The sequence below is a fragment of the Polypterus senegalus genome, chromosome 16 (assembly GCF_016835505.1).
Source record: "Polypterus senegalus isolate Bchr_013 chromosome 16, ASM1683550v1, whole genome shotgun sequence".
In the NCBI taxonomy this organism is placed as follows: Eukaryota; Metazoa; Chordata; class Cladistia; order Polypteriformes; family Polypteridae; genus Polypterus; species Polypterus senegalus.
Window position 1 is genome coordinate 55,554,892 of NC_053169.1, and position 13,381 is coordinate 55,568,272.

At 41.3% G+C, this 13,381-nt stretch overlaps 1 protein-coding gene across 3 annotated transcripts in view; it reads right to left on the reverse strand.

Moving 5' to 3' along the window:
* The window catches only part of pcnx2 (pecanex 2), a 274,360-nt gene that overhangs the window by 211,429 nt on the left and 49,550 nt on the right, over positions 1–13,381 (reverse strand). For all 3 annotated transcript variants that reach the window (XM_039738452.1, XM_039738451.1, XM_039738453.1), the window contains one exon: positions 5,919–5,997. In XM_039738452.1, the coding sequence (XP_039594386.1) occupies positions 5,919–5,997 (79 nt within the window). The remainder of the gene's footprint in view (positions 1–5,918; positions 5,998–13,381) is intronic.

The following is a 13,381-nucleotide window of genomic DNA, read 5'->3' on the forward strand; positions in this document are numbered from 1 at the left end:
ATAACACATTTTGTTTGGTCTTGTTAGTTCTGTTTTCTGTGTGCCGACTGCACTAAACAGCAGCAGCTTGAGTGAAGAATGGAACCAGGAGAAGGGATGGAGATATATAAACTAAAACTGGGAACTCAAGAATTGAGAACAACAAGCTCTGTGTGTGAAGCCAAAAATTGTAGTCAGGGGTATATAGCAAGAGAGCACAAAAATCAGTAAAGGCATGTAGACTGAGAAATTTAGTTAGGGAAATATTTCCTAGTAATGTTTAGGGCTGTTTGGATATTCTATTAACATTGTGGTTTTGTTATTTCATATTATTTCACTCCTAAATAAGATTCTTCACTCTTTTGCGACAATCTTGCTCTCCTAATTAGGATATTAAGACATACTTGACACTCAGAACATTTCTGTGTACACATCATAGCTGCCACATGTCCCCAGCGCTCTTCAGACGTATTCTCCGAGCAAATCATCAGAACTTAATGCGACACATGCGTGAGTTGCAGTACCAGCAAAAAATTGAATCAATATGATGGATCATTATTGGATCAATGCAATGTTTGAAAGATGGTTCAATGCGGTGAAGCAAATCAAATTTAAATGCTGACATACGAAAGTATTCATGCTGTTTTTCTTCATCATTTCTCACATAGGCAATACATCCGTCACATATTCCCCATCGTAATGACGCAATACATGTAAAGGTCTTACATACCACCTTCTGTGTCGCTGTTGCTTTCTTTTTTTGCACCTACTTCACAACAGTATCTCGCACTGCCACCTGGTGGAATCCTCCAGATTTATATAAAGTATGCATGCAAGAATAGTCAGCAAACTAATTATATAACAGCAGCGTCTGCAAGCATACGCGTTGTGTTAACTATATCCTGATCCGTAGATGGTATTGGCACAGCAGAACATGAATCTGCCATTACTTTTGTCAATTTCAATTTACCTTTGATGTTATTATTTTATTTGACCATCTTAATTGCCATCTTGGGTGCACCCCATTTACCAGGGCCTCTCTAGTGTCTCTATAGCTGTGTCTTTACAAGTTGTGACCTCTAACAGTTACTGTATATATATTTGTTATACGTGTTTAAGTTCTCCCGCGGATAAGTCAGGGCTTGATTTTACCGTATAATTTCTGGTATTTTATAATGTCAGTCGTATAAGTCGAATGCAGAAAACTCACGCTATTGGTCCAAGGGATTATGATATGCTAATACACACCTAAGAAAGCAACCTGGAGCACACTGCCTTTTTTTACTATGTATCGTGCCTACATGACCACACGGTAATACCCAAACTGTACCAAAGTGACATTTGCACTGTTTTGTGCTTTTTGTATCTCACACCCTCATACACTTTTATCGTAAGAGCATCCCTTATCTATGATGGAGCATTCAATCAGAAGAAAATATGAAGCTGGTTTTAAATTAAAAGTCGTTGAAGTGGAGAAAGAAATTGGTAACTGCACTGCTGCAACAAAATTCGATGTGTCTGAGAAACTGGTGTGAGATTGGAAGAAGCAAGAGGATGTAAAAAAAAAATAAAAATGAATTGTTGCATTTTTGAACAGGTGTATAAGTTCAGGTCTGATTTTATGATCGATTTTTCGGGTTTCAAGACCCAACTTATATGCAAGTATATACTGTACTTGATGGGAGTAAAAGCTGCTCAAAAAGTTCACGATGACAGATTCCTAAACAAGATTACTAGATTCTCTCTTTTTTTAATCCTTGTCTGTTGTTTGACTATGACTTTATTGTAGTTAATAATTTTTGATCTGGTTGCTGAATGTTAAGTCTTCCTGGTTTCAACCCTTTACTGGTATTTGTGTCCATGTCTGTTCTCCTTGTCATGAAAATAAAAAACCTCTCCAGTATTACTAGCACAACACAAAAAAATCGACTTTTATTGAAGACTTTTCGTTGTCTAGTTCTGTACAGGCCAGGGGTTGATGGTAATCCCCTCCCTAGTGGGGCATTTTGAGAGTAATTTGGGACATTTCAGAATATATTTTTGAACTTTGACAGTTAACAGGATTTTAGCTTGGTGTAGGCCAAAGCCAGTCACTCAAGTAGAAGCTAGGCTACTATTCCGCACACCTCCTCTGGGCTGGCTGCAGGGAGTCAGTCCGGCTTCACCTGGCTGTTTTTGAAAGTCCTCTCACCTCTTTGGCTACTTTATGGGAGAATTCATAAAAAAAAAAAAAAATTTAGAAGTTAAAAAGAATAGCCCCTGATAAATAATGCACATCTGTGACACAATCAATTCAATCATCAAGTGACATAACCAAACATGTTGCACAAACGACATGGAAATTAATAAAAACCTTTGTTAAAATAAATCAAAACAATGAGTAAATCTGAAATAAAAAATTAGATACCATGAAATAAACTAAAATGAGCATATACAGTAATTTTTTTTAATTACTACAGGGAGAATCTGATCTTTTGTAATTGTAATACAACGTGCAGGACAGAGGGAGATTACATTTTGAGGCTGGTGTCAGCAGGGGAATACTGAATGGTGAACACTTGAAAAGCAAGGGAATGCGATAGCTGTAAGACATGATGATGATGATGATGATGATGATGATGATAATGCAGGGTGGACTCTAAAAAGGAGTTCAAAGCGATGCAACAAGATTAGTACTAAGAAAAGAGAAGCATTCCCACATCTGGATTGCCGAGGCGGTGGCTTAGCCAGTCAAATGCAAGGTTTGTCTTGAGCCAGTTATTCCAAGGCTGGTAATTCCCCAGTCACTGGGCTGGCCTGTCAAAACCTAAGCCCTGAATGAAACAATTTTGATGTACAAGAAAGGTTATTATTTTAAGATTAAACAGTCATTAGAAATGAAGAAATGAGGCACAGGTTTACATCAAGACTAGGATTAAGAAATACAGAATGTCATAAACGAGAACATGAAACGTCTGTTTTCTTTAAACATTCACAAGATTGTAAAATAAACCTTTGTGGTGCAGTGGTCACACTATTTTGAAGCCAAAACAGAGAAATAACTCACAGTAGACATCTGATCTGACCAGCATGCCTTCCTTTAACTGCCTTCAATCTTAAGACGTTTACATTAGGCATACCATTTTCTGCAGATAATTAAGCCCCCCCAAAACCCAAATTATGTCTAATTACACATGCCTAAAAAATTAAACAAGCTCACGGAGTTTCACCCTTAAGGGAATGCTGTAGATGCTTAGGTAACGTCAAATGAAGCAGAAAAGGAAATGTCTGGGACTACAAACTGAGCCATTACAAAACAATTGAGTGCCCTCTGCTGATGGGTTTTTAACATAACACATTGCTGGACATTCCCTGCTTGTTAGTGTCATGTAGTGTAGTTGGTGAACACTTCAAAATTGATTTCTGTGAACTCAAATGTTTAGCTTCAATTGCCCCACAATGCAAGATTATGCATTGCCTCATTATTTTATTATAAGGGTCCATATGATAAGGAGTCGTGTTATTCAAGGAAAAACCTCAGCACTCCTCAGGCTCCCCTAGAAGACATTTCCAATTTTTTATAGGTATTATTTAATGGATTACTATTTATAGTTTCATCAAGGAACAGTACAGCTATAGGTCATTTTGTGCTAACGTCTGCACACTTTGCACATGGGGTGTCTTGAAAAAGGTGGCATGAGACAGAGGAGAGGAGTCAGGGGGGAGAACTTTGAGAATTTTCTGCGTCTTAACATCAGCAAATCAAGGAACTGCTTATTGAGTTTTGCCACACCAAAGACCCTCTATGTCCGGTCACTAATCAGGGAGTGAATGTACAGGTGGTAATCCACTATGAAACAAATGAAACTAAAGCTCCAGGGCCCCTAATACTGGAGGGGCCCCAGCAATGACTATAGTACACATTGCTTGAAAATGTTGGATGTCTACTGTATGAAAAGGGGTTTTTAAAAATAATAATAGAGTAATGCAAAACAAAATAATAGTTAAAATAAAAATGAAAAGGTTATTAAAGTATCACATAGGCAAGCCGTAAATGAATAAACATTCAAATTAAAGAGGTTTCATAACAGTTCAAGCTTCAGGGACCCAAAATGGTAGGTCTGCCACTGGGTGGTGCACTTCTACGAATACTTGGGGATCGACATCAATAACAGGTTGGACTGGTCTTGTAACACAGAGGAACTACAGAAGAAAGTGCAGAGCAGGGTCTTCGTCCTTAGGACATTGAGTTCCTTTAATGTGGGAAGGGACATCCTTCACATCTTCTATAACTTTGTGATGTCCCGTGTGGTATGATGGGCTGAAAGCATCACATCAAGAGAGGCCCACCGAATTAACAAGCTATTTACAAGGACAGGCTCAGTTATGGGGCACACTCTGGATCCCCTGGCGGTCATACTAAAAGAGAGGATTAAAACAAACCTGAGTGCCATTATAAACAATGCTGCACATCCTCTCTCTGAATCGAATCATTCAGCTGAAGTGTGTCAAGAAATGAGTCTGGGGGTCCTTTGATCTTACATCAACAGAACTTCATAGTGCTTCACTGGGACTGCTCTCTTATATTTAGCCGAGTCAGAAGTTTCCTTCATCTTGTGACTCTTGTTTTTCTACTGTTGCTTGTTATATTATTTTTTGAACTTCTGTCAAACGTTCAGTTTCACTCTTGGTACTGTGATGAACAGCAGGACTGGGATGACATAAATCCTGTACTCTTACCTGGCAGGGATGCCAATGTAGTGAATGGACAAGGGGGAGTGACTGCCACCCAAGTTTACATGTGCTCTAACGCACTGGGTGGCACCATTCCTGGGCCAGTATGCACAGTCATGACCTTGCAGGGCATGCTGGGAGTAGCAGTCCTGTGGGGCAGCCCTGCTGGGCTCCAGGGGCACCTGCTTGGAAGGGCTGTTCCTACTTTCAGGGTCTTCTAAAGGCGCTTTTCCACTGCATAGTACGGCACGACACGGTTCAGTTCAGCTCACTTTTGGGGGGTTTTCCACTGGGAACAGTACCTGGTACCTGGTCCTTTTCTTAGTACCACCTCAGCCGAGGTTCCAAGCGCGCCGAACCGTTACCAAAACGTGACGTGTAAACTCTGCTGGTCACTGGTTGGCCGGAGAAAATCGTCATTACTGCGTCACTGAACTTGCGACACGAGACACAACAGACCCGCTAGATTTTTAGCACAGCCAGCGAAGGTTCGGACGCACCATTTTGTTTTAACCAAAAATGGCTGTTTCGTGGTCTATTGATGAAGTACAGACGTTCCTCTCGTTGGTAGCCGAGGAGCAGATCCAGCGAGAGCTGGATGGGGCGACGTGGAATGAAAAAGTTTTTCAGGAGGTCGCTAAGCTCTTGGGCACACACGGCTCCATTGTTGTGTTTGTTTGTGGCGCGTTTACGATGATGTCACGGCAGTAGAGGCGGCGCAACTATAACGACATGTGAATAATCCCGCCCACTCTAAAGCGGTACTAAACTGCAGTCGAAACGTAAACCGAGCCGAACTGAGCCGAACCAAGGTGAGCTGTACTGAACCGTGCTGTGCCGTACTATGCAGTGGAAAAGCGCCATAACTGACCCTGGAGTGCTTCCTACTTCACACTATTCGGGTCCAGCAGAAAAGGGGGCTGCTTCTGACCACCCAGTAGTTAGAGGTGGGAGGAGGTGGATGAGACTGCATGGTAAGTGGAGAAGGAGAAACTGATTGGTTTGTTGTGAGGCCCAGAAAGGAAGAAACTGAGGCTCTGTGGAGGTATTCTGTGAAATAAACGCCTTTGATTCAAACCCGGGACTGTGTTGTGTAGTTATGTTGGTGGGTTTAGGACATTGCAACACCCACTACAGGTCACAGTATAAATAAAGTACTATCTGTCAATCCCTCTAGCTACCTAAAATAAAATTTGATTAGTCAACCGATAACCCGCAGTACTTACCACATGTTATTAGATAGGAACTCAGCACCCAAAGGCAAATTTAAAGCTCTTTCAGGATGGATTTTTTGAGGCCGTTCTCCTAAGAAAATAAAAAAAATAAATTATGATGGCTGATTTTCATATGTTTAACTGAAAATGTAGCTTCCATTTAACATAACGTCTGCAAAAGGAACATACATGTTTGTCATAACCTGGGAGACCTGAAAGCATAGGTACCAAAAACAATTCCAAGGTTGCCCATTAGAGGGGGGGAAACACTGTCAAAATACCCCGACTAGAAACAAAAGGGTCTGATGCGAATCTTAATAGAAATTAAAGGTTTATTTACACAAAAGGCTGTGCCAGCCCCAAAGCTCCGAAGAGCAGAAGAAGATGTCTGAATGGCAAGACAATACACAGTAAACAAAGTCCCAATCCGGAACCTAAAATCATGGTCGAGAATGGAGCAGAGGTTCAAAAAATATCAATAAGCACCATTTTAAAAACAGTCAAAAAGCAGCACAGGGTCGAAAATCCAGAACAATCAAAACAAAGCAATAGCACATAAATTCACCAAAAACACTCGACTCATAGTGCAATCCATGAACTGATCTTGGCAGCCTCCCACAAAATACAAGGGACATAATCAAGGCCACATGCACTTATAAACGATCACAAAGACAAATGTACATAATAAACATTAATACAAATGGTATAAAATAACACAAAACAAACAAGAAACAGAACTTTGAACCACAGCCAGGGGAGACATGCTGGCTGAAACAGGAATCATGAAGAAGAAGAAGAATAGTTAATCATTTTTTGATCCACTTAATCCAGGACAGGGTCGCAGGGGGGTGCTGGAGCCTATTCAGCTAGCATAGAGGGCAAGGCAGGAACAAACCCTGGTCAGGACGCCAGTCCATCACAAGGTGAAACATACACACACACCCCTCATACCAGTGACGTGTGGTGAGGTTCATGGCTGGTGAGGCACTGACTCCTTCAGAGTCAGATTTACAAATATATGAACCCATATCTTATTGACTATTCAATTGGCAGCATGCAAACTGACTACTGGTTATGTTTCATATCTCATCAGCGTACTTTACACAAACATAGGTAAGGTACGTATTTGGCTAAGAAAGAGAGCAGTGAGAGAGAGCCGAGAGAGCGCATATGCTCTGAACCCTCCATGTGTTCTAAATTTCCAGTTGCAGTTCTACAATTCATACTCATTCAATACAAATGAACGTATAGAGTGGTGTACAAAAAACAGCTGGGAGAGGGTAAGGATCCTTGCCTGGACAGGAGGCCAGCCCATCGGAAGCACAAGAAGAAATGTAAGGTGTTTCCAAATTACTCAGGAAGTTGACAGAAGATGCCAGTTTGGAAACAGGCATGCTGGCATCCCAGCAGGATTGAGTCAAGGAAAATTACCCATCTTATAAGGAAAGGAGGAAGAAAACCAATAAGGGATACTTACCACCCACGTTAGGTGGCAGCATCCCTGGGCAACCCCACCAGTATCGATTCTAGCATGGGTAGCAGTGTTGGGTTCTGGGGGTGCCACCAGTGGGTGCTGTGAGGATTTATGAACCCTGCTATCTGGGACTTCTGCTCAACACTGAAGAGCTTCCATTGGACTATGTTCTATCACTGGGTCTAAGATAAAAGAAGTCACTTGATCTTGTCCAGAGAAGAGTGGAGGAATGAGAAAGGGGAGAAGAGAACATTTGTAGTCTGAAAGATAGCCGGTCTGTGGCACATGCATTTTAAATAAATAAATAATGTGCTTGTGTTTTCAGGTAGGATGTAGGTAGTGTGGAGGAGTAGATGCCAAGCGATGAGAATTGGCACATTATCGAGAATCCATTGAATCATCATGGAGAGATTTGGACAGCAGAAAGTCTTAGGCAGATTTGTGACAGATTAAATTTAATGTCCGTAAATGTAAAGGATTACAGGTAATACACAATGGGAGGTCTGAAATTCAAAAGTCCACCTTATGAGAAGGACTTAGGAGTCATAGTGTGAATTTCCCCTTGGGATTAATAAAGTATCTATCTATCTATCTATCTATCTATCTATCTATCTATCTATCTATCTATCTATCTATCTATCTATCTATCTATCTATCTATCTATCTATCTATCTATCTATCTATCTATCTATCTATCTATCTATCTATCTATCTATCTATCTATCTATCTATCTATCTATCTATCTATCTATCTAGTGGACTCGACACTATCAACTGGCAGACAGTGTTCAGAAGCCACTAAGAAAGAATGTCAGCTTATATAGCACCTTGATGTATGGAGTACAAGCACAAGAAGGTTCTGCTCAACTGGAGTCCTGTGTGCAATTTTGGTCTTCAGGCTACAAAAAGGACACAGCAGTGCTAGGAAAAGGTCCAGAGAAGAGCAATGAGGCTGATTCCAGGGCTACAGGGGACGAGTTATGAGGAATGATTTAAAAAGCTGAGCCTATACAGTTTAAACAAAAGAAGATTAAGAGGTGACATGATTGAAGTGTTTAAAATTATGAAGGGAATTGTGCAGTGAATCGAGACTCTGACTTTAAAATGAGTTCATCAAGAACACGGGGACACAGTTGGAAACTTGTTAAGAGTAAATTTAAAAAGTTTTTCTTCACACAGAGAACCATAGGCACATGGAATAAGGGACCAAGTAGTGTGGTAGACAGCAGGACTTTAGGGACTTTCAAAACTCGACTTGATATTTTATTTCAGATGAATTAAGTGGATAGGACTGGCAAGCTTTGTTAGGCTCAATGGCATGTTCTCATTCAGATTGTTCTAATGTTCTAACCTTATGATCAATGCTTCAGAATCTGTAGCTTCCATTTCTGTGGTGTATTTTTCAGGAAAGTGAGCCCCATAAGTGATTAGAACTGAGTCTTTATCAGTTTAAGGTGATGTTCTCTATAAAAGGCAACATATACAGTAAAATAAAAGAAGGACTGTGTGAGTCCAGGCCTTGGGCATCTCCCAACTCTGTCACTGTCAACATATGGAAATGTGAAAAACTGTTTGCAGTAGTCTGATGAAGCATACTGTGTTACTCATAATGTTGAGACACACATCTCCACTTATGGGGGCTGAGGCTATTTAAAGCTCAAGACACTCCAAACACAGTAAAATACAAACAAATATGGAGAACCATCTGGTAAATATGGCATGACAGGCAAGTGAAAAGGAAAACAGAACAAGAAAAAAAATAATTGTGAAGCTTTTAAAAACATAACATCCAAAGAAATGACTCACTCATATGAGGAGACTTCCAAGAACAGCACTGAAAAAAACAGCATATTTTTGGAAAATATACTGAACATTCACAAGCCCACTTAATGCAATTTAAGGTAGTGGAGGTGGTGGAGGTGGAGGGCAGTGCCCATCTCAATAGCAGCCGGACATAAAGCAGTAAACACAACTGGACCGGGCACTGGTCCATCACTGGGCACACACACACATACACTCACATGGATCCAATTAAGAGTCGGCAACTTACCTACCCCGACCCCAAACCCCCCCAACACATACACCTTTTGGGAATGTAGAAGTAAAGCAGGGACACAAGAAGGAAAGTCCATACAGGCCACCGGACAGGAGATTTAAACCTGGAGCCCATCAGGCAGCACTGGGCCACCATGCCACTCCACTTTTAGAAAACAAGAAAGCTGTAATTAACTGTAAATCAAGGTAGGCAGTGGAATCACAGAAGAAAGTGCTGCCAGTGAATGGTTGGGGAAAAACAACAATGGTACAAGGCGGTGAGTTGTCGTGTATGAAATTGACATTGTCTAAGATACAAAACAGATGCGAAATTGCGACACAATGTGGACAGTTCTGCTAAAACCATTCTATTCCATCCCTTCCAGATGGGACTAGCGAGATTTATTGGACTGAATGGTCTCTTCTTGTCTAAATCTTTAGAATGTTCTATTTTTTTTATAAAATGAATTAGAAGTAGAGCCCACTAAAGAAATAAAAAATGTCAAGTTATATTCTTTCAGCATATCCATTGTCAGGGATGCCAGGGGCCATGACCTGGCCGGGATGCCATGAGGGACCGGATGTGGGTCTGCGCCCACCCTGGATCACGTGGGGGTCGCCTTCCTGGTCGCTCTGGGGGCCACGGGTACAGGGCATGGAAGCTCCACCCTGTAGGGGCCCGTGATCACCGCCAGGTGGCGCCCCAATGCCTTGGGGACCTGTTACCTTCCTGGTGTGGCGGAAGTACTGGGGGGAAGACTTTGGAGGATACCCGGAGAGCTGCCGGGAGAACAGCCGACACTTCCAATGGGGGAGTGTCAGAAGCACCTGGAGCTCATCCGGGTCATGTATAAAAGGGGCCGTCTCCCTTCATTCGAGGCTGGAGTCGGGAGGAGGAAGGACGAAGCTCAGGAGAGCTGTGGAGGCGGCCCGAAGACAAGGCATTGTGTGGCCAGGACTAATTTGGGGTTTTGTGCACGTGACTGGGTCTGAGTGACCATTAACTGGGGTCTGTGTGACCCATTATACTTGTAAATATTTGTAAATAAACGTGTGGTGGTTTGAAGAACAACATGTCCGCCTGTCTGTGTCCGGGCCGGGTTCACACCATCCATTTATCGTCATCTGTGAATGTGGCTGAGAGGAAGGACAGGCACCTCAGCCGGGATGGCGGATCATTTCTTACTCAGACGGGAGACTTTTTAAAATATATTTAGTACTAGGGTGTTGTACTGTATTAGCCATTATGGATGTAGTGAGAAGTTAAGCAGAATGACACCTTTTATTGGCTAACTAAAAAAGATTACAATATGCAAGCTTTCGAGGCAACTCAGGCCCCTTCTTCAGGCAAAATGTAATATAGAAACTGGAGTTCCCTGTGTTTATATATATATATATAGACACCAGGACAGACACAACATTGGAAAACATTTAAGTGAGACATCTTAAATGTAAAAAATTAATAGACCTCTTCAGGCTGAGATTCATTTAGCAAAACAGGAGACCAATGTACAGTGAAGATCTTTGTATAAGATAACTGTCCAACAAAGTCTTCTGAAGTTTCTGATGATTCTGATTCTTTAGACAGGTTGTCGGTGTCAGTCTGAGACATGCAAACAATCCTCATACCTGGCCATAAAACTCTTGTCTTTATTCAAACTCTGTTGAAATGTGTTAAATTTTAGCACAAGTTTATCTTCCCATTCTTTTCTCTCTTACTGTGTTCTGAAGTTGACCATAAGCACTATGACTTTAATGCCCCTCTCACAGTGTCCATGGCTGTTGAAGTGGGCCGCTACAGGAACATCTGTGTTGCTGTGCTAGATGTGGAACCTGTGTGAATTCATTTTCTGGCGGAGTGTTTGTCCAGTCTCTCCCACACACAGTGCAGTGTCAGGACATTTCATACAGAGAATGAGGTAGACCACATTAGATGATCTGCAGGAAAATGATCCCTTTATGCGATGTTCTAGTTGGCAGTGTGGTACACGGTCTGTATTATAAATGTGAGCACATTTTCTTTAGGTATATCTTTCTGTAGGCAGGGAGTTGTGCCATTTTCAGTTGGTTCAATTAGGGAGCTTCAGACAATTAGTTGCTGCAGGTTAATACATTTTTTAATGTTTCGTCATTGTGTAGCATTGGCTGAAGTTCTTTTATATTTTTTGAAAGTGCTTCAAGATGTGCATTGTAGGTGACAACAAGGAAGATGCGGTTCGACGCCCACTGAGGCCAGCTGACTCTGCCCCTCCTAGTCCACCAGTTATAAATCCCACTGCTGACAGGAGGTGGTGTTCCGCCTTGCCCAATGCCCAACACAGGATGAAGTTCCTTCCCGACTGCATTACGAAAGGCCTAGTGTGACGGCAGTCCACTTTGGAAGCCTTTATGTTGGTGTGCAGAGCGGCCCTAATTTTTGTTTGTTTGTTTGTTTGAAATATTTTTGTTGAAATGAAACGGGGACAACCAGGTTGATGCCCCAACATATTCATTTGGTGATTTGCATTTCTTTCACTTGACCATACCTGCTACAGGATGGAAAATACTGTAGCAGGCCACCCAGGCAAACCAGAAGAGGATTTGGAGAAAGACCTAACAAGAACATGAAGCCGAAGAAAGTTAGAAAACCCCGTGAGAAATCCAAAATGTTTTCCTAAAATGAAACTCCACTAACATCACTTGAAATCCTAAATCCTCACTTCTCAGTCCTCACAGGTAAGCTTACATCCAGGTACTGTAAAGGCATTTAGCTTTTTTTCCTTTATAGATGTTAGTGATGTTGTGGATTTATTTTTTTTTTTTGGTGCCTTGAACTTTTGTTTGGAATCCTGATTTTTTTTAATGTTTCCTTTATTTGATATTAGAATATTAGATCATTAGAAAACATTTAATGAGTACAGGCCATTCAGCCCAACAAAGCTCACTAATCTTATTCACTTAATTTCTCCAAAATAACATCAATTTGAAATTTGAAAGTCACTAAAGTCCAACTGCCTACCACACTACTTGGTCACTTGTTCTATTTGTCTGTGGTTCTTTAGTGAAGAAAAACTTTCCTAAGGTTTGTGCAAAATTTACCCTTAGCAACTTTCCAACTGTGTCCCCGTGTTCTTGATGAGCTCATTTTAAAGTCATCGTTTCGATCCGCTGGACTAATTCCTTCATACTTTTAAACACTTCAATCAAGTCTCATCTTAATCTCATTTTGTTTAAACTGAAACCATTCAACTCCTTCAATCTCCCCTCACAGCTCATACCTTGTCGCTCTTCTCTGGACTTTCTTTAGCACTGCTCAAGTGCTACTACCAGACCTGCACACAGGCCTCCAGATGAGGCCTCACCAGTAAGTTAGAAAGCATCATCATAACCTCCTTGGACTTGTACTCCACACATCAAGGCGCTATATAGCCTGGCATTCTGTTGCCCTTCTTAATGTTATCTAAGCACTGTCTGGGTAAAAAAGCAACAGGCCCACTATGTTTTACTACAGCCAGGGATCCTTCTTTGGCTGGAGGATCAAATTCCTGTTTTACTCTTTAAGCTCATTTTTGATTCTTTAGTTTTTATCATTTTTTTTTATTATTGTATTATTCTACGGATTTAATTTTGTCTATCCCTGTATTATGTTCCATATGTCTTGTGGGTTGTCCTCCAGGAGGCGGGGCCACCTGCCCATCACCTCAGAGGACAGGCCTCAGCCCTATAAAAGACAGTGGCAACTCACAGTTTCTTATGGTTTATTTGATTGTGCTCGAGAGTTTCTGAGTGTTTGTTGTGATTCTTTCTTTACTTTGTGTTTTTGTGATTTTTTTTTTTTTGATTTGGTTGACATCTTTGCTTTGTATTTCTACTACTCGTTCAATTTGTGATGGGATTTGGTTTCTTTTTGGTACTGCCTTTTTTGAAAGCATGGTCTTCTGTATCTTTGTGCTCCTCTGAGCTTATTTGTGTTCTACAGAGCTTTTGA